The sequence below is a fragment of the Carcharhinus amblyrhynchos genome, chromosome 2 (assembly GCF_965287045.1).
Source record: "Carcharhinus amblyrhynchos chromosome 2, sCarAmb.v2.hapA, whole genome shotgun sequence".
In the NCBI taxonomy this organism is placed as follows: domain Eukaryota; kingdom Metazoa; phylum Chordata; class Chondrichthyes; order Carcharhiniformes; family Carcharhinidae; genus Carcharhinus; species Carcharhinus amblyrhynchos.
This window is the reverse complement of record NC_137325.1, coordinates 25,299,306-25,320,997: the sequence shown is the minus strand read 5'-3', so window position 1 is coordinate 25,320,997 and position 21,692 is coordinate 25,299,306. Positions and strand designations below refer to the sequence as shown.

The following is a 21,692-nucleotide window of genomic DNA, read 5'->3' as shown; positions in this document are numbered from 1 at the left end:
TTTGAACCTTAAACTTCTGGCTCAGAGGTAGGGACGCTATGCATTGTGCCATGAGATACAATGATGCTTTTTAATGTTCCATCCTCTATAATTCCATCCAAAACTCTCCTGCCCATAACCTAACTTGTATTAAACCCCATTCACCCCATGCACTCTGATTAGTATTGGTGCCTGAACCGACAATTTCTCAATGTTAAACTTGTCATTCTTGTTTTAAAATCCCTCTGTAGCTTTGGCCCTCCCTATCTCTGTAATCTCCTCCAGTCCCACAACCCTCCCTATCTCTGTAATCTCCTCCAGTCCCACAACCCTCCCTATCTCTGTAATCTCCTCCAGCCCCACAACCGCCCCTATCTCTGTAATCTCCTCCAGTCCCACAACCCTCCCTATCGCTGTAATCTCCTCCAGTCCCACAACCCTCTCTATCTTTGTAATCTCCTCCAGTCCCACAACCCTCCCTATCTCTGTAATCTCCTCCAGTCCCACAACCCTCCCTACCTCTGTAATCTCCTCCAGCCCCACAACCCTCTCTATCTCTGTAATCTCCTCCAGTCCCACAACCCTCCCTGTCTCTGTAATCTCCTCTAGTCCCACAACCCTCCCTATCTCTATAATCTCCTCCAGTCCCACAACCCTCCCTGTCTCTGTAATCTCCTCCAGTCCCACAAACCTCCCTATCTCTGTAATCTCCTCCAGCCCCACAACCCTCCCTATCGCTGTAATCTCCTCCAGTCCCACAACCCTCCCTATCTCTGTAATCTCCTCCAGTCCCACAACCCTCCCTATCTCTGTAATCTCCTCCAGCCCCACAACCCTCCCTATCTCTGTAATCTCCTCCAGTCCCACAACCCTCCCTATCTCTGTAATCTCCTCCAGTCCCACAACCCTCCCTATCTCTGTAATCTCCTCCAGTCCCACAACCCTCCCTATCTCTGTAATCTCCTCCAGTCCCACAACCCTCCCTATCTCTGTAATCTCCTCCAGTCCCACAACCCTCCCTATCTCTGTAATCTCCTCCAGTCCCACAACCCTCCCTATCTCTGTAATCTCCTCCAGTCCCACAACCCTCCCTATCTCTGTAATCTCCTCCAGTCCCACAACCCTCCCTATCTCTGTAATCTCCTCCAGTCCCACAGCCCTCCCTATCGCTGTAATCTCCTCCAGTCCTACAACCCTCCCTATCTCTGTAATCTCCTCCGGTCCCACAACCCTCCCTATCTCTGTAATCTCCTCCGGTCCCACAACCCTCTCTATCTCTGTAATCTCCTCCAGTCCCACAACCCTCCCTATCTCTGTAATCTCCTCCAGTCCCACAACCCTCCCTATCTCTGTAATCTCCTCCAGTCCCACAGCCCTCCCTATCGCTGTAATCTCCTCCAGTCCCACAACCCTCCCTGTCTCTGTAATCTCCTCCAGTCCCACAACCCTCCCTATCTCTGTAATCTCCTCCAGCCCCACAACCCTCCCTATCTCTGTAATCTCCTCCAGTCCCACAACCCTCCCTATCGCTGTAATCTCCTCCAGTCCCACAACCCTCCCTATCTCTGTAATCTCCTCCAGTCCCACAACCCTCCCTATCTCTGTAATCTCCTCCAGCCCCACAACCCTCCCTATCTCTGTAATCTCCTTCAGTCCCACAACCCTCCCTATCTCTGTAATCTCCTCCAGTCCCACAACCCTCCCTATCTCTGTAATCTCCCCCAGTCCCACAACCCTCCCTATCTCTGTAATCTCCTCCAGTCCCACAACCCTCCCTATCTCTGTAATCTCCTCCAGTCCCACAACCCTCCCTATCTCTGTAATCTCCTCCAGTCCCACAACCCTCCCTATCTCTGTAATCTCCTCCAGTCCCACAACCCTCCCTATCTCTGTAATCTCCTCCAGTCCCACAACCCTCCCTATCGCTGTAATCTCCTCCAGTCCCACAACCCTCCCTATCTCTGTAATCTCCTCCAGTCCCACAACCCTCCCTATCTCTGTAATCTCCTCCAGTCCCACAACCCTCCCTATCTCTGTAATCTCCTCCAGTCCCACAACCCTCCCTATCTCTGTAATCTCCTCCAGTCCCACAACCCTCCCTATCTCTGTAATCTCCTCCAGTCCCACAACCCTCCCTATCTCTGTAATCTCCTCCAGTCCCACAACCCTCCCTATCTCTGTAATCTCCTCCAGTCCCACAACCCTCCCTATCTCTGTAATCTCCTCCAGCCCCACAACCCTCCCTATCTCTGTAATCTCCTCCAGTCCCACAACCCTCCCTATCTCTGTAATCTCCTCCAGTCCCACAACCCTCCCTATCTCTGTAATCTCCTCCAGCCCCACAACCCTCCCTATCTCTGTAATCTCCTCCAGCCCCACAACCCTCCCTATCTCTGTAATCTCCTCCAGTCCCACAACCCTCCCTATCTCTGTAATCTCCTCCAGCCCCACAACCCTCCCTATCTCTGTAATCTCCTCCAGCCCCACAACCCTCCCTATCTCTGTAATCTCCTCCAGTCCCACAACCCTCCCTATCTCTGTAATCTCCTCCAGCCCCACAACCCTCCCTATCTCTGTAATCTCCTCCAGTCCCACAACCCTCCCTATCTCTGTAATCTCCTCCAGTCCCACAACCCTCCCTATCTCTGTAATCTCCTCCAGCCCCACAACCCTCCCTATCTCTGTAATCTCCTCCAGTCCCACAACCCTCCCTATCGCTGTAATCTCCTCCAGCCCCACAACCCTCCCTATCTCTGTAATCTCCTCCAGTCCCACAACCCTCCCTATCTCTGTAATCTCCTCCAGTCCCACAACCCTCCCTATCTCTGTAATCTCCTCCAGCCCCACAACCCTCCCTATCTCTGTAATCTCCTCCAGTCCCACAACCCTCCCTATCTCTGTAATCTCCTCCAGTCCCACAACCCTCCCTATCGCTGTAATCTCCTCCAGCCCCACAACCCTCCCTATCTCTGTAATCTCCTCCAGTCCCACAACCCTCCCTATCTCTGTAATCTCCTCCAGCCCCACAACCCTCCCTATCTCTGTAATCTCCTCCAGTCCCACAACCCTCCCTATCGCTGTAATCTCCTCCAGCCCCACAACCCTCCCTATCTCTGTAATCTCCTCCAGTCCCACAACCCTCCCTATCTCTGTAATCTCCTCCAGCCCCACAACCCTCCCTATCTCTGTAATCTCCTCCAGCCCCATAACCCTCTGAGATATTTGCACATATCCAATGCAGACCTTCTTCGCTGCCCCATTTTGAATCACTCTGCCATTGTGTTGTCAGCTGCCTCTGCTCTACACTCTGAAATTCTCTTCCTACATCCTTCCACCTCTCCATAAATCTTGGGTGGGATTCTCCAGCTGCCCTTGCTGGTGGGATTCTCTTGTCCTGCTGCAGTGAACGGAGATTCAGCTGAGCGCCAAATTCCCCTTCCTCTCTGGCAGTGGCGGCAGGGGGTGAATGACCAGAAAACTCCGACCCTCTTCTTTGTTAAGATGCTTCTTAAAACTTACTTGATTGACCAAGCTTTTGGTCATCTCCCCTAATATCGCTTTGTATGGCTCTGCACCAAACTTTGATAATGTCCTTGTGAAGCGCCTCAGGACTTTATAATATGTTATGGCTGCTATATAAATGCAAGTTGTAAGGCAAATTATATCATTATGTTAATATGTTTGCTGAACCCTTTGTGGATAGGGGCGCTGCTTCTTTTATATACTGTATATATTGAATCAAACTCTTAACCTGGGACAGGGGAAGAGTTAGTGGATTGTCAGGTTTAATTAAAGGCATTTTCTTTTCATCCTACATTACAACAGTGGTTATACTCCAAAAGCACGTCATTGACTGTGAAGTGATTTGAAAAGTCCTGAGCTAGGAAAGATACTGCACAAATGCAAGTTTTTTTGTTCCCCCTTCCTTAACTCTGACAGGTTACTCTGTCATGTTGACATTACCTGGGGAAAATGGAAGAGATTAAAAATTGTGTTTACTGTGTAACTGAGTATAAGGCATCCATTCTAGATTTACTGTCACCTCGCTGGGTGGGTAGGACTGGGTAAACATAGGAGGAGAGGTTTGAACAAACCTTCTGAGAAAATAAAGTACGGCTGAAAATGATCTCCCAAAATGCTTTTCATCTGTTCCTTTGAAACATGCAAGTGCCAATTTTGGTTAATAACAGTCCTTTCTTTCAAAGTTTAATAAGGATTTAGCAACAAAAAGAGGTTACTGAGCGTTCAAATGTCCAGTAATTAACTTAAGCTTTACAAACCCATATTTAAGACTTGAAAGGCACATTATATCTGAAGGAATGTGGTTCAGTACGCATGAGGCAACAATGGGACATAAGTGAAGTGCATGCAGTATGCATGGCATTGTACATGCCATGTGTATACCTGATACAATGCACAAGAATAATGACACACAATGTTTCCATTGGGGATTGCTAGCTGAGGATTTAAAATTGTTCAATTCTTATTACCATTTGTGCTGTGCCGGTCATTCTATTTTGAACATATGATTTGCCGGGTAGCCATTCTACATCCTTTCTCTCCCTGTAATGAGGAAAGTGCCTCTTTCAAAGTCTGAGAGAAGATTTAACTTTTGGGACTGCTTTAAGCCACACTCTTCAAAATGACAGCAGCAGCACTGCTAATTTTCAGGATTCTCTAATTATCAATTGGAAGTATAATATTATTTTTTAAACGGCAATTGCTACTTCTTAATTTTTTTTGGAAGTTAGCCAGAGAGGCAGTGAAATGCCTTCTTATCTTGTGTTTCGTAGAAAGAACTTATATTTATTTAGCATCTTTCACCATCTCAAGACACCACAAAATACTTTATAGCCAATTAAGTACAATGGAAGCACAGTCACTAATATGATATAAGGAACAGATAACCATTATGTGTCCAGTAAACAGCAATGTGATAACAACCTATTTCTTGGAACATGGGCAGAAGTGGACCATTTGGCTCCTCGAACATGTTCCACTAATCAGTGAGTCATGGCAGATCTATGGCCTAACTTTGCCTCATATCCTTCAACAGCTCTTGATTTTGTAATGTTTGATGAATAAATATTAAGTGGATATTCCCTCTACACTTTGAATAGAGCCAGAGAAGCTTTTATGTCCACCTCAAACAGTAAATGGGGCCTTGGTTTCAAGTCTTAGCAGGAGGGCAGCATTCTCTTAGTTCATAGTACTGCACAGGAGTGTCAGCGAATAATATGTACTCAAATCTATGGAGTGGGACACAGCGATGAGAATATTACCATGCCATGGCTGATTATAACTTTGTCAGTCTCTTACTTGTGAGAAGGGATCTTGAATTATGGGGGCTGGATTTTCTGCCCTCCCCTCCCTCCATGGTGGGGTTTCCCACGACAGATCCAATGAACTATTGGCTGCCAGCAGGATCTTCCTGTCCCACCAGAGTTTATGGGCAAGGCTCACCTGCCCTGCCAGGGAACCTGCCACGGTAGGTTGACATCGGCGGGACTGGAAGATCCTGCCAGCAGTTGGGACTGGAAAATCCAGTTGATGGTGTCATGTCATTTCTCCAGGGAGCCTTACATTTGCTGTCAATAGAAATCCTGAGGTAAGTTTGACCAAAAGAAAGAGTGAGATTGATTAGCCAAATGCACTTTCTTGCTTCATGCATTTTTTAAAAAATTCTTATGTTCTTTTGACTTGTTTTTTGGTCTTTCTTCTCTGGAGTAAGGCTGGAACCCTCTGACTCACTAGTGTACCATGATTTAAGTCCCACCACACAGACTTGAGCATATAATTGATGCTGACACTCCAGTGACACGATGAGGAAATGCAGCAGGGTCAGAGGTGCCAATTTTGAAATGAGATGTTAACTGAGGCCTTGTCCATCCCCTCAGCTGGGTACAAATAATCCCATGGCGCAATTGTTGAATAAGAGCAGGACAATTTTACGCAGTGACCTAGTCCATATTTATTCCACAAACAGCATCAATAAAAATCAGTTCACTTTGCTGCTTGTGGGACAAACAAAACAAAGATGAAAAGATTTAGAGGAGTTGTTTTGAACCAAGTAACTATGGAAATCTTCCTGTGGATTCCTAACTGGGCCTCACTGTAGTCTGTGTGAAAGACATGTTGTGAAAGTGAAAGCAAAGTGAAGGTCTCATAAGAAGAATCTTGGCTTCTTGCGAAGTCAGCCAGGCTTATGACAATGAAGGGAATGGAAAAACAAGCTTGTTAATTGGTATTGCAAGCACAATCATGTATAGCATTAAAGCAATCACTACAAAGTGCGAAAGCAAAATTACTTTGTACATATGTGTATCAGAGCAGGTTATGTGGTTTGTTGGTAGGAATTTTGAACAGGTTAGTTCGGTCTGTCCGAAGTCCTCTCACCAAAGTGTCAGTGAGACCCACTGTTGCATATCGTGAACTATTGGGCTAGTATTTCCTAGAAAAGTAATGGTGAGTTCACAGTAGTTGCTGCTATTAGTGCAATTAATTTGAGGCAATTAATGGTCTAAACCATGGCGGGGATTTCCCAACGCCCAACACCAGCCCCTGGCAAGATCTGGGGACCCCACCTGCCAATGGCAACCCGCCACTGGAAAACCCATCAATGGGGGGTGGTGGCGGGGGGGGGGGGGGTGGTGCGGAGTGGGGGTGCGTGGATTCCGGGCCCATGAGTTGTAAATCACCACAATTGGTGGACGATCTTGTTAGCTTTGTGAAAACTAGAGCTTAACATCTGTGAATGTCTAGAAATTCGTGGAGTTATGCCGTATATATGATTTAAAGTTGCCACAAAAAGTTTGGGAGCCATTTCATTTCATCAGAACCCTGTTAATAGGGTGATTTTTAGGTCCCAACTTTGCAGGTCCAGAAAAGGAAAAGGAACATGTGAAAGTGCGGAGTCTCACTCCTGCAGGTAGTATATTGTTCCTAGAGGTTTTTAAAATGTGACATTTTTAAAAAAAAGTTTACTTATCCTTTCTGTCCCTGTTTTTCACATCCAGTTTTCCTTTCCCATTCTTAGTTTCATTATCAGTTTCTAATTGGACTCTAATTTATCCAATTTCTTTAACTCTGCTCCTTTCTGTGTCCCCAAATGTAATTGTTTAACGGCACAAACTATTGGTCTCAGATTTTTCATTGACTGCTATCAATTCATTTTTTTTTATTCATTCGTGGGACAAGGGTGTTGTTGGCTGGCCAGTATTTATTGCCCATCCCTAGTTGTCCAAGGACAGTTGAGAGTCAACTACATTGCTGTGACTCTGGAGTCACGTTTAGGCCAGACCAGGTAAGGATAGCAGATTTCCTTCCCTCAAGGGCATTAGCGACCCAGATGGATTTTTCCGACAATTGACAATGGTGTCATGGTCACCAGTAGAATCTTAATTCCAGATATTTTTAGCTCAATTAAATTCCACCACCTGCTGTGGCAGGATTTGAACCCAGATCCCCAGAACATTAGCCGAGTTGCTGGATTAATAGTCTAGTGATAATACCACTTGGCCATCAGCTCCCCCAACAACTTCCCAACAAATTGCAGCAGCAAAGTAATTGAAGATGTAGGGTGAGGGAAAGCATCTAATTCAGGGTGCTCACCACAAGATATCCCATTCCAGCAAATCCTGGGCCAACTTCTTTTTAACCCCCTTCTTTTAGTAACTTAATAGTAAATGTGTACGTGTCAGGAAGGCGTACATTGTACATATTCCAAATCTTACAACTTCTGAGACGAGTTAAATAAAATACTGATCCAAAACAGGGAATTGGCCACCCGGCCACAGTAATTCATAACTTTACATGGTCTGGCAGATGTACGGTACATGTAGATACTTGCACATACATGGTCCACCAACGCATAGTGCAAACCTCAGCACGTTCTTTAATTCTGGGAACTATTCCAGCTTCCCTCAGAGTTGTTGGCATGGAAACAGCAGAGAAACCAGCAGTAAGAGTTCTAGCAGCTCTCCCCTTGTACCTGAGCCTAAGGATGCAGTTTTTTGACGAGAATGGCATCTGACTTTAATCCACAGATTTTTATGCAACATTCTTAGCTGGTAAGCTAGCTTTTTTTTTAAACATCTGTTTATTCAGATTTGTTGTGTGCATCTGTTTCAGGGCATTGAAAGGGAAATAAATCTGTCAAATGGGAGTTAGTACCAATTTCGGTAATGCTCACTTTACAAACATGGCTTTCGTATGTGCCTATTGTACATAATAGCCCAGCTGCAGAGATATGGTATATGTCACATAGGTTGGAATACATTGTGACAATTTTGTTTTAGAATTAAAGTTTATTTATTGGTGTCACAAGTAAGTTTACATTAACACTGCAATGAAGTTACTGTGAAAATCCCCTAGTCGCTCACTCTCCGGCACCTTTTCAACTTTGAAACCTCCTTAATTTAACAGGGCTCAGGCTTTTCTATACCCACTTCCATACTGGCTTCCTTCCTCTTCAGGCCCTGCTCCTTCACATGTAAAAATGTGCGGTGGGGAAGTGGTTTAAAGGGACAGAGAAAGAAGGAGGGAGGGAGAAACAGATAGACAGACAGACAGAGTGAAAACTGTAGTGAGGGATGGAGAGAACCTTTATGGCTTGGATGTACAGGATGCAATTTTAAAATTTGCAAAATATAAAATCTGAGATGATGGATGTGTAAAAGGTACTATTTTAGATGGAGGTATGAAATGAAGCATTTTGATAGTGATACATTTTTAGCTGCTGATAATATTTGACATGTCAGATCCCAGAATTAAACCTGGCATGATAGATCCTAATTTTTCTTCAGAAACTATGGAGGGAAGCTACTGAAGAAGCTGATAAGAGGCTGTTCATGAGCTTATAATACAAAGAATAAAATACTTAACAAAACAAGAGAAGTTAACTATATTACATCAGAAGAAAAGGTTGGAAAAACCATAACGCAAACACAAGATGACAATTCAAATCTCCACTATTCCTTTAACCCAGCAACATCTTTACAGGCACATAAACCAGTGAAGAGTTACCACTAGATTGATACAAAGGTTTCTTGCTTGAGACTAGCACAGTTGCAAATTATTTTCTTTCAGTGATTTTCTGCGCATTCACTTGATTCTCCTCACTTTATTGAGTCCAATAACTGATCATTCAGTTAACTACTGTCCCACCAGACTTGCAGTTTTTCTTCTCTGAGAGTTTCAAATCCCTGTCTTCTCTCTCTGACACAAGCTCCTGTCCCTCGCTCCTGTCTTTTTTGTGTCCATGGATCACTGTCGCTAGGCAACAGTAAAGTTTTTCTACTTTGTTTTGTTTTCAGAATCACTGAATCTTTAAACCCAGCTTTTTAACTTCACTTAAAGTTTATTCATTAGTCACAAGCAGGTTTACATTCACACTGCAATGAAATTACTGTGGAAATCTAGTTGCCACAGTCCGGCGTCTGCTCGGGTACACTGAGGGATAATTTATCATGACAAATTCACTTAACGTGTACATCTGTGGACTGTGGGGGGGAAGCTGGAGCACCTGGAGGAAACCCACGCAGGCACGGGGAGAACTTGCAGACTCCACACAGACAGTGACCCAATCTGGGAATCGGACCCTGTCGTTGGCACTGTGAGGCAGCAGTGCTAACCATTGTGCCAATATTGTACACATACAAACAAAGCCAAAGATCAAAACTTCGGTCACAATTCTATCCAGACTCCCAGATATCAAGGTTCATAAACAGAACCTGAATGAAACTGAAACCATTTTTACCTTTCTTAACACGCGCATATTTTATATATATCATATATATATTTATGTGTCGTTCATAACATAGGAAGACAATGAGAGGCATTGTACAAAACAAAGGGTAACAATTCTAAAGGGAATGATGGAAAAGAGACATATGGGGGCGATCTTACTGGCTTTTCTGGCACTGAATTGCCGGCAGGGTACGAAGCTGATTTCAATATTTAAAACCTTATTTAAATGTAATTGGTGAGTCCCAGATGCTATCATCTATGCTCACTTGTCCTTACCTGCTTGCCAGTTGAGGCCTTCACCGGCGAGGATCATGTATGGTTCCCACCAACAGGGACCTAATGTGATGGCCCCGCTGCTGGGATCGGAGGCCATTGAAGGCCCCCGGGTGGTCAGGGTGCAGGACCAGGCAGTGCATATGTATAAAAGTCATAGGGAAAAAACTTCTCTAAAAACAGATGAAAAGCACAGAGAAGCCTGTCAGGCCAGCAGTTATATTTGACCCAGTTCCATGTTCCAACCCCTCCGAATGAGATCCAAATCCCCCATGAACCTTGCTTGCCAGAAGGCATCAAGTTGCTTCATGAAGACATCGCCCTTGGCCTGAGAAACCACGAATAACAGTCTTTTCACTTTTACTGGGAAATCATCAAGTTTATGAAGTCAGCTTGAGCACTTCTAGCCAATTCTCATTTACTAAAACACATCCCTACCCAATCATGAGGAACCATCATTAAGCATTTGTTTCAGCAAGGGATCTTAGGAGAATTACTAAATAGTAAAAGAGGAACTTGTTTGGGTGTACTTTTTCTTGCCTGAGTGTTCCAGAATCTTGCCTTTCAGAGTAAAGCTCACGTAACAGCTGTAACATCTGGCACTGTTACATGACCCTTTGGGTTGCCATAACACCAGTGCAGCAGCTGAAATCAGCCCAGATGTGGCTTTAATAGGTGGGTGTTATTGCAAACTTGTGAAACTAATGTTGGGCTTCATGTCCAATTCTAACGATGTGGATAATCTCCATTTTTATCAAGGTTTAATGCTTTAAAGAAATGGGTTTTCTGTCCTTTCCTGAATAACAGGAAACTCCAAAGTGACAAGATCAGAAAATCCCACTACGACCAAAGTTGGGCTGGGGGGCGGGGTAGTGGGGGATAGGGGGGGAAGTAGGGGTAGTGGGGGTGTTGGGGGTTGGGGTGTGGTGGGGGAGGGTGGGGGGTGGGAATTGGTGGGGGTGGTGGTGGTAGCGGGGGGGGTGGGGGAGGGAATTGGTGGGGGTTGGTGGAGGTGGTGGTGGTAGTGGGGGGGTGGTGGGGGAGGGTGGGGGGGGGGGTAGGGATTGGTGGGAAGTGGTGGGAGGGGAGTGGATCCCACCCAGTATGTTAAGACGGTTGAGTATAGTATGTGGAGCATTGACGACATGGCCTTACCTTTAAGGTGGTGAAAGACAAATGAGTAATTATGTTTAAATAGTTCCTGAGCACTTTGCATCCAGCGAACGTGAATGTTTAGACAATGCCTGAGCTGTGCATTGGGAATTCTAAGTTAGTTTGGAGCTGTCTTGCATACAGGCATTTTTAAAAGATGAGGAATGGATAACAGTGTTGTTCAAATTTATAGAGATGTTTAAGAGTACTGAAATTTATTATTAACAAATCTTTAGCTAATAAATATAAGCCTTTGCGTTAACTCCCTTCAAGCTTGCTGTGCATAGCCTGTGTTGTAGCACTGTATTAGCTAAGTAAATTCTGGGTGCAGTTAATCAAATCCTATCCATGTACTCCTTCCTGATAACCACTCCATGTACAATGAATCAAATCCCTCCCCATATACTCCTTTCCAGATGGCCACTCTGGGTACAATTAATCAAAAGCCATCCATATACTCCTTTCCAATAATTTCTCTGTGCGCAATGAACTAAATTCCATCCTATATCCCGTCCCTGCTCTTCATGTCTTTACTGGTCTGTTACTCTGCCCTGTACATAGTAAGCACCACAGTGGCGTAACACAGATCTCTCACTCCTCCTCAAAACTGCACAGAGGTGTCACCCAACTTTAATAACCAACACAGACTAAGAGCCGAATGTTACTGCATCACTGTGCTCGCAAATAGCATTCTTCATAGCAATGTTTTATCTGCAGATAGCGTGAGATATTATTTCATCTTCAAACAGGATACTGTCACATCAGAACTAGCGTGCCCCTGAGGGGAATACCGCATGAAGCTTTTTATAGAATCCTAGAATCCCTACAGCGCTGAAGGAGGCCACTTGGCCATCAAGTCTGCACCAACCACAAAACCACCCAGGCCCATCCCCGTAACCCCTCATATGTATCCTGCTAGTTCCCCCTTGATACTAAGGGGCAATTTAACGTGGCTAACCCACCTAACCCGTACATCTTTGGACTGTGGGTGGAAACCAGAGCACCTGAAGGAAATCCACGCAGACGGGTGCCTGAGGTCAGAATTGAACCCAGGACCCCGGCACTCATGTCTCTGGCAGTAGTGCTAACCACTGTGCCGCCATGATTTGATTCACTTTCCTGTGCACTTAGTGTGAGTGGGAAGAGGTACAATTAACAGCCATAAGACGAATTGCAGAAACTATTGTTGGCACCATTTAAACAAGGACTAAACAATGGGTTTGAATGAGGAGCAGAAACATGATCGTCACTGATAAATCCAGTTGGTATATCGGGAAAGTCCTTTAGCCAGAGGATTCTTACAACACAGAGGGGAGAATGTTGAGGAGAATTCAAAGGGAAATTGGATAAGTACATGGAGGAGAAAGGAATAGATGGATGTGCTGATCAGACCAGGTGAAGTATGGATGGGGTGACTCACATGGAGTATGAGAAAGTTGGGGCAAATGACCAATCTCTGTGCTGGAGGTTCTAAATAACATGAGTGGAAAGTTAGCTTTATTTAATGCAACCCTGGGCTTTTACTCAAGTCTGAATATACAAATTGCTATTGAAGATGAGGGAAGTGTAAATGCAACATTCAGTTTTCTAAACAGGTCTGTTCATGGCCCTTGAAGTTTCCGAATCCAAGGGGATGCTTATCTCTTGTGTTCCTGCTTCCTGAGTTTGCCTAGCAAAGAAACCACAAATAATGGGATGAGCATTTCCTATTTTCACAAAAAAAAGGGAAAAATAAAAGAAAGGCAGATCTCAACCATATTTCCCGGCACTTTTAAGGAACTTGTTTCTTTCAATATTGCAGGTTGCACCGGTAATTAAGGAGAGGATGATGAAGAAGGGCAGTATGATGGTGGGTTACCAGCCTCATCGCGACAAGGTTAACTTCTTCCGTCAAATCATCATCAGCCCCGTGGTCAGCCGTGAGGACATGGACTTCATTCTCGATGAGATCGACAATCTGGGGAAGGACTTGTAATTTGGATTGAAGGCATAGATGATAAGATATGTTTACAGCTACAGTATGTTTACTAGAAAGCGTTTGCAGCCGATCAGGGTTTAGCTTAGAAAACTAGGCAGGATTGACTTGTACTGTATTCATTTTAGCATGAACAAAATTAACTTTGATGAAGCGGATTCCACCCTTCAGAACACATATACTTGCTTATTTTACTGAACAAATGATGAAGCTTCGTGGAATCCTCTGGAAATATTTCTAACCTATCTTTGTATTGAGTTGCTGTTATCTAGTGTGATGGTATAAATGTCTATGTCCATAATGGTGTACATCTTTGCTACCCTGTGTGCGCATAAAGAAAGAAGTGACTACTTACAAATTTACCGATTGGCTACAAAATGATCAACCTACAGCTCTATGGCTCCAGCTTTAAATGTCTCCAATTGTTCTGTTGCTGGATCCACATGTCCAAAAATATGTTTGATTCCAGCAGTGAGTCCTGAGGAAAGGGTGAGGCCTTAACTCCAAAGTTTGATTTATTATTTTTTCCCAATAATCTATGGAAATTTTTATTCCGGTCAGGCTCCAATTTAAAATGGTGCCTGACTTCTCTTTATTTACTTTCGAGGCTAAATCCCCATCCTACCTCAGTGGCTTGTCCGTGGAGTAAGTTTAATTGCAGGGGCCAAGAAAGCACAGTCAGTTTTGGTCCTTTTCCTGACCCTGGGCATTTTCCAGGTGGCTGCTAGTTTGCTAAGCCGCCACCTGGGCACAATGCCAAGAGCCACATCCTGAAGAGGGAAGGAAGGTGCGGTAAAGCAGGAAAAGATGTCACCAATATTACGGGCATGGGGGAGAAAAAAGCCATTCTTTTAGTTGGAACATTAGATTATATTTGAGAAAAGTACAAAATGTTGCTTAGCATATTGTGTGTTGTCGGTTACAAGAGCAATTATAAGCTTGTCACCTTGTGTCCCTTACATGAAGAAGACAGGGAAACTAGTGTTCGCCAACTGTGCAATATTATTTAACCTTTGTGTGGTTAATATGACACAGGGTACATTGTCAGTACAGTGATAGTAGCAGTGAAGCGGTTGCCACAATAGGCAAAAAAGCGAGGTCACTTCAGTTGTTTCTTAAAATTATTTCTGCAGCTTATTAGAGAAATAATTGTCTTTGCACTTGAACCTTTTAAAGGAATGATATAAAATATCTCTTAAAGGGATGCTTTCTCCTAGCAAGGCTGGAATGTCTGTTTGTAAACATCCCTCCTCGGGCTGATAGTCATCCACATGTTCAGGTATCTAAATGCCGGCTTGAGATCCAATAAAGCTACTTCTGACAGTTTTGAATTGCATGCTTTTTACCTATTTCGTTTTTATTTCAATGCTTTCAGAAGTAGCCTATTATTGGAAAGATCACTCCAGATGGAAGAGCGCTGCTGTGCTAGATTATGCTGTTCCTTATTGGTGAAATGTAATGTCTGTAATAAGGTATCGTTCTATTATGATGACTCACCTTTCCCAGAAGATGAAAGTGCACCTTTGAAACAGCCATTTTCTCAGTGTACCATAAAGCATTTTAGATTGGCTAGTTTTACATTACTTACTTTGATCTGGTAAGATCATTCCAGGAATGTGAGCTTAAAACAAAAATATTTTGCATGTAAAGATCAGAGTAGCGATGGGTCAGGAGAGAGACGAGGAAACATTCCTCATAATCCCAGTCTTAGGGCTGGCTTCTAATTTGGCATGAATTAAAAGTCATCCCTGCGATGATAAGACTGGCTCAGAAATGACAAAGTCTCACGTAGGGTTAGTTTTTTTTAGTACTTTTTTTAAAAAAATGAGTGCTTTGTTTAAACAACACTTCCTATTTTTCATGGGTTTGTTCTATTTATTATATTCTGTGAAGATGGTTCTTAGTTTTTAGCAAGATTTTCTGGAGTTGAATTGTTGAATGTACTATATTCTCCTTTGGGGGAAGGGTAGGCGTCAGTGTAAAAGAGGATCAGGAAAAGGTTTGTAGGATCGGGAAGGATGATATGGTGGGAGTGAGCAAATTGGTGTCAAAAAATTGAAGAATGTATTTACATACAGCCCAGTAATTTAAGCGATATGTTACCCATGCATGTAACGTGTGTGTGTATGTGTGTGTGTGTCTGTGTATTTAAATGTGTATTGTCTTACTAGTGATTTCATTTAACAGTGAGGCATATGTAAGAAACACGGTTATGAGGCCAATGCTTTATTGTCCCACAGATATTCAATTCCATACTTCCTTATAGGTCATCCCTTTTAATCTCCAACATTCTGTGTTCCATGGAAGTGGAATCACAAGGCAGAGGTGTATATGTGGCCATTTCAACATACACAAATATTGGGTGCAAATATAAAATTATTATTAAACATAGATGGTTTCTGGCTGTAAGGGGTTCCATTGAACAAGGGAAGAGGGAATCAATGTGTTTTACAATCTATCAAAGGGAAAATGTAAGGGCAAGAATTAGTAAAGTTATCTTTTGTATCTCATGCTGTTCGGTAAATATGGTTAATTTTATCACAAAGTGGCTGAACCACTAGTTGATGAAATTTGGATGTGAAATCCCTGGATATTTTGCCTCTTGAGTTTGTCAGATGGTTGACGAGGGTTAAAGAATCTCAGATGACTAATGGACAATGTTGTGGAGTATATGAATTTGAAAAATGGAAGTGCACCTCAGAAATGCACCAGAGATTGGCCACTCAGTTAGAACCAACTTTCCTTTGCAAATAGTCAACATTTTAGCTTTCCTGGCCTCTCCAAATCTGGAACATCATTGAGTAGACAGTCAGTTCCAACTTTTAAAGACAGCTGAACAGATCTGGTGAGTTAGTCAGTTTTAAAGGAGAGACCATGTTTACTGGTCTTGATTAGCTGGACCCACAATCCACTCGGATACCAAGGCATTGTTCCGTCACCCCAATCTTGTTCTAACATTCCTATTATTTCTCTCTGTAAAACACTAGCTCAAGATGATTTGCACTGGAGAGATTCAATTCCATCTCTTCTGACCTTTATGAGGAAGAAAAATCCATCAAAGTCTGTTTTACTCATCAAAAAACAAACATGTTTTAATAATGAGAAAGGTTTCTTTGCCCGAGGATGTGGCTGAGAATATAATGGGAATGGGATATATCTGCTGATATATCGATCTCCACAGTCCCTTCTGACCATTACTCACCATCAGTTCTATTTTCATGTGATTATTCTGTTATAGAAATATCCTGTTGAGAAATTGAGAAAATTGCTGATCAAATTGTACATCAGGATTTATTGGTAATACAATGGTTGCTGCCTTTCTGTTGAGATGGGGGAAATAAGGGAAATAAATCAGTAAGCAAATTAATAAGCAAGAGTCCAAAGATGTGCAGGTTAGGGGGATTGACCATGCTAAATTGCCCTTTAGTGTCCCATTAGTCATTGGAAATGTGTGGGGTTACGGGGATAGGGCAGAGGAGAGTGCCTGGGTAAGATACTCTGTCAGCGAGTTGGTGTAGACTTGATGGGCCAAATGGCCTCTTCTGCACGCTAGGGATTCATGACCTCAGGGGCAACTTCTTCACGCAGAAGGTAGTGCGTATGTGGAATGAACTGCCAAAGAAAGTGGTTGAGGCAGGTACAATAGCAACATTTAAAAAGCATTTGGACAAGTACATAGATGGAAAAGGCTTAGAGGGATATGGGCCAAAGATGGGCAATTGGGACTAGCAGGGAGGGCACCATGTTCAACATGGAGCGGGTGGGCTGAATGGCCTGTTTCTATGCTTTATTGCTCTAGGACTCTATGAGACTTGAATTTTACTGAACAAATGAGGTCACGTGATTTCCTCTCTCTGCGTTGTGTAGTGTGCTGCTTGTTTGATAATGAAAAAGTTGCCAATAGACAACAGTGCATCAGAAAGTAAAACGCCTTATGAAGTGATTGTTATCTTTGTTGCAGTGCTGTAAAACTCCAGTTACATTGTGCTGTTAGTGTTGAATTGTCTATTATGCGATGCTGGACACCACTGACTTATTCTGGTGAACACCAAGAGTGAAACTGTATGCTAACTTTCCGACATGTAGTTTAGTTTCAGCACTATTTTTAAAATGTGGCATTATAGGTGCTTTGGACCATTTAAACCAAAGTAGAACCAATACATTAAAATGTTTTTTTTAATACTTAATTTATGGGGCTGAACCTACTTGAATGAGGTTAGAGGTGATAACTTATGTTTCGACATATAAAAGACTTCTGTACTTAATGCGGTGAAATAAAAAAAATCCAGTTAAATTCACTTGTGTCTTCTGTTTTGTGTTGAGAAATTGTCACTTATTTTGTCACTTGGGCAGAATTCTCCTGCCGTTCATACCCCGCCACACTACCAGAGAGAATGGAAAATTTGACACTCAGCCAAATCTCCGTTCACTGCAGCGGGACTGGAAAATCCCAGCTGCGGGTGAGGTCAGAGAATCCGACTCTTGGTGTCTGAGAGCAGCTTATTGTTTTGCCTTGGGAAACATATCTCCTGCAATAATTCCTTCTCCCAAGTCTGCAGGGTCACTTCTGTGTAGCCTAGAATTCTGTTTTTGCTTGTTCCTCTGCTAACCCTTGGTAAGCAAAGGATCATCTACCTATGTAGTTCTTGTGGGCCTTGGTTGTCCATGGTCTGGATTTACAGATGCTGCTGGAGGCAAGGCTATTGGTAAATTTTATCTTTTGTTGAGCATTCTGCTGTGTACAGAACAGGGCTTAAGCACAAGGCTTCACACAGAACTATCTCTCAGCATACTTGTGTCATTTGAACTTAAATCATGGATAGATCCCTACATTGGGCCTATTGAGTCTGCACCGACTCCACATCTTCCCAGGCCCATAACCTCTCCTGCTCCCTGCAGCTGCTGATCCCTATAATCCCTAATCCACTTTACCACCACATTTTGGGCCAGTAGGGGACAATTTAGTATGGCCAATCCACCTAACCTGCACATCTTTGGATAGTGGGAGGAAACCCATGAAGACATGGGGAGAACATGCAAATTCCACAGTGTTACCTATGGCTGGAATTGAACCCGGGTCCCTGGCACGGTGGGACAGCAGTGCTAACCACTGTGCCACCATGCCACCCTGCCTACTTACAGATTTAACCCTTTATATTACAAATAGTACTCACCTTCAACTCCGCCATTCCCTTTGATTCTGTGACTTGTGCTGTGATAGCTGGACTCTGAAGTTGTGGATGAGCCAGAAGCTCTTGTGACTTAGAAGGCGGATGTCTGAAGCGTTCTGCTCACCCCACTACAAGATCTAGCTCCATGATCTATCTCCCTTCCCAATCCAGTCCTGATCAAGATGGAGCTGAGCTTGAAATTCCACATCCAGTTCATCATCAAATGTGCTTTCTTTCACCTCAGGAGCTTCATCAAATGCTGCTCTTGTCTCATCCTATTCATTTAAAATCCTCATCTGCACTTTCTATTCCAATTCCCTTCTAGACTCCTGAATTCTTTCTTACATAAAACCCCCCCATTCATCCGATACTCCCATCGTCCACTTCCTATCCCATACAAAACACCATCAGTCCATTTTCCAATATCACTGACATCCAATTCTTGTCCATCTTAATCTTATTGATTGCAAAATTTGCTTAAAATACGAGAAATGAATTAATTTTATCCTGCTGCAGGTAAAGGACCTTATAGGAAACTGGCACTCCCTGTGAATTTAATGAAAATCTTTCAAGGAGGAAGTATCTAAAAGAGGTAATAGGTAATAATAATTGGAAAAAGTTATGATAGGTAGGGAAGGAGCATCCACTGGGCCTGAATTTTCACTCCTGGTTTGGGAATGCAGCACTGGGACAATTCCTGACTCCACAAACATGAACGAGAGAAAGTGCCCTGGAAAGTCGGAATTTGGTTCTGGGGGAGTTGTGGGGTTGACGGGACGGTGAAAATGGAATTTGTGGCAGGTGACCCATGAAACAGTGTGGAGGCCTGACTCAGTGAACCAGTACTTTGTCATAACTATGAAAAAAAGCATTAAAACAAAACAAAAGCCCTCACCCCTTCCACACATGCCCCAGCCTCCAACTATGCCAACTAATGCCATTTTATGCCCTCTAACCAGCCCACTTGACCCCCCCTCATACTTCCATACCAACCTATACTCTCAACACAGCCATGAATACCCATGCAACTCCATGCCCTCCACCTACACTCTATGCCAACTTAGTGCCAACCCCTGAGATCTATGACCCACCATTACACCACCTACCATGCCAACTCACCTAGTATTTACTGTGGGCGGACCGCAGAACCAATGTTGTGGTGTGATAAAATAAAGCCCTTAAGTGTCTGTTGAATTCACTATTTCCAAAAAACAAAACCCATTCATCATACTTAATTTCCTATAACCTCGTATAAAAATAAGCATTTTGATTCATTGTCCCATTTCAAAAAGTCTATAACCACTTGGAGCTGTTCAATAAGCTGTGTGACACCCTAATGTAATAGTTAAAGATTGTGAAATCATTTATGCAACACTAATCTAGTAATGATAACTCTCAGTTTATGTGACCCGAATGAGATAACAAGCATTGATTTTTCTTTTCCAATTTTCAATTAATTAAGAGGCAGCAGTTTTATGTATATTAACAATATGCCAGCACCTTTTGACAACTTCTGTTGACAGCTCCAATGAATTTTACACTTTTAGTGCAAATTCATGTCCATCATAGCAATCCCAAAGGGCAGGTTACCTCTCCCAAAGGTGTACTGGAACATATCCAAACGGGTACCTTACCGCTCCAAAGGCAACATTGCAAAGTTTAGAATCGCTCCTACCAGGTATAATCGATGCACATCATCACTGGAACTCTACTGCCCCATCTACCCTAGAATTGGAGCAGGTAAGGGATGGACAATGGAAATGTTTTATGAAGGGCGTGGATTTCTGGTCTCGCTCGAGCAAGGCCGTAAAATCCCTCCCTGCATTTCCCACTCCTAACTGAAAAACATCTGACCTGACTGGAGGTAGCTGCAGGTTTAAATGGGCAGCTTGAGTAAGACAATAGGAACAGGGTTATATCACATACTTCTCCAGAGGCCTAACCACTAAATCATTAAAGGCTCCATCAGGAGCTGCAGGTTTAGATGGGCAACTGCCTCAGTGAATTACCAATGTACAATTTGGAACTTGTCTTTATTAACTCCTGATCCCACCTCCCCTCCCCGCCGCCTCCCTCCCTTGCAAAAATGGTAGATGCGATTTTCAGGGAGTGGACTTCCTGATTTGGGCCTCCAGAGTAATTTTTGCAACGGGAAGTCTCTTGGTGCAAAAATTCAGGCCTTGAAATCTTAGAATGCCTAGCCCTGGGTTCTCTAGCTACTGACTCATCAATAAGGACTCTTAAAATAAGATGTGCTCTTGGTACATAATTATTCAGCCAACAGGTGACTTAAAGGGCAATAGAATTCAAAGCAATCTGAAACTATTTGGGAGAACAGATTTCAATGTGGGTAACTGCAAGATATGCATATTGAAAAATGAAACATGTCCTTGATCAATTGGCAAAGTGGAAAATGAACAGATTTGGAAACAAATGCATTAACCAGTCACAAAATATAACCTAACTGAGGATACAGTCAAATAATGTATCTCAGTAGCGTTTGATCATAACTTTGCGCATATTCTGTAAGATCTGTCTCACTGATTAGTGCAGTGATACATGGCATGTCGAGGTAAGTGGACAGCTATCAATAGGATGTTGACGTTTTGAAGACATTTCTAAGATCAATTCCATTATCTCAAATCCCTCTTCACTACTAGGTTTCCCAAGCCAATTCCCCCAAACAGGTAAATCTGGGCTGTACGGTTTCTATTGCTTTAATTAATTTCTATAAAAGAATGGCTAAAAATGTATACAGGCAAATGTGTCTTATACACATCTCCACAGAAAGTCAACCCTAACTGGTAAGTGCAGGACTAATGTTACTCCTGTCATAGTGAAGTAGGTGCCATTTCTGAAGCGTTCTCCTGTGGTTTTTGGCATATTGAATATTCTTTGCAATATAAAGCAAAAAAAAATTCCTATAACAGCAAAACAGAAATCTATTTACTAAGTCAAGTCATTGTCTCAATTATAAGCAGGTGATAGATATCGGGCCCAATTTTACCATTGGGTTGCGCCTGTTTTTGAGCGCAAAAACTTGGTAAAGTCAGGTGTGATGCGATCCATGCCTGTGCAGATGCCCACTTTACCAAGGCCATGGGCATGATGTCAGTTTAAATGTATTTGCATACTTATAAATTGACTTAATGAGATGGACGCCTAATCTTATCTGCATTTACCCTTCCCCCGTCCAGATTAGGCATGAAACAGACATGCTCGACAAAGCTCCGATCTGGGCACTCCAGTTTCTGACGAGGCAAGTTCAGAGCTTCCAGCAGCTCTCTGACTCAGATCGGTGGTGGGGGGGAGAGGGAGGAGGGAGGTGGGCCAGCTGTATCTCTGGTTGGGGGGTTAGGTGGAGGGCCAGATGTAGCTCTGGTTGGGGGGTTAGG

At 43.3% G+C, this 21,692-nt stretch overlaps 1 protein-coding gene across 2 annotated transcripts in view; it reads left to right on the top strand.

Moving 5' to 3' along the window:
* csad (cysteine sulfinic acid decarboxylase) overlaps positions 1 to 17,424 on the top strand; it is a 91,055-nt gene extending 73,631 nt beyond the window's left edge. For both annotated transcript variants that reach the window (XM_080203587.1, XM_080203596.1), the window contains one exon: positions 12,953 to 17,424. In XM_080203587.1, the coding sequence (XP_080059713.1) occupies positions 12,953 to 13,126 (174 nt within the window). In that variant the 3' untranslated portion in view covers positions 13,127 to 17,424. The remainder of the gene's footprint in view (positions 1 to 12,952) is intronic.
* The last annotated feature ends 4,268 nt before the right edge of the window (positions 17,425 to 21,692 follow it).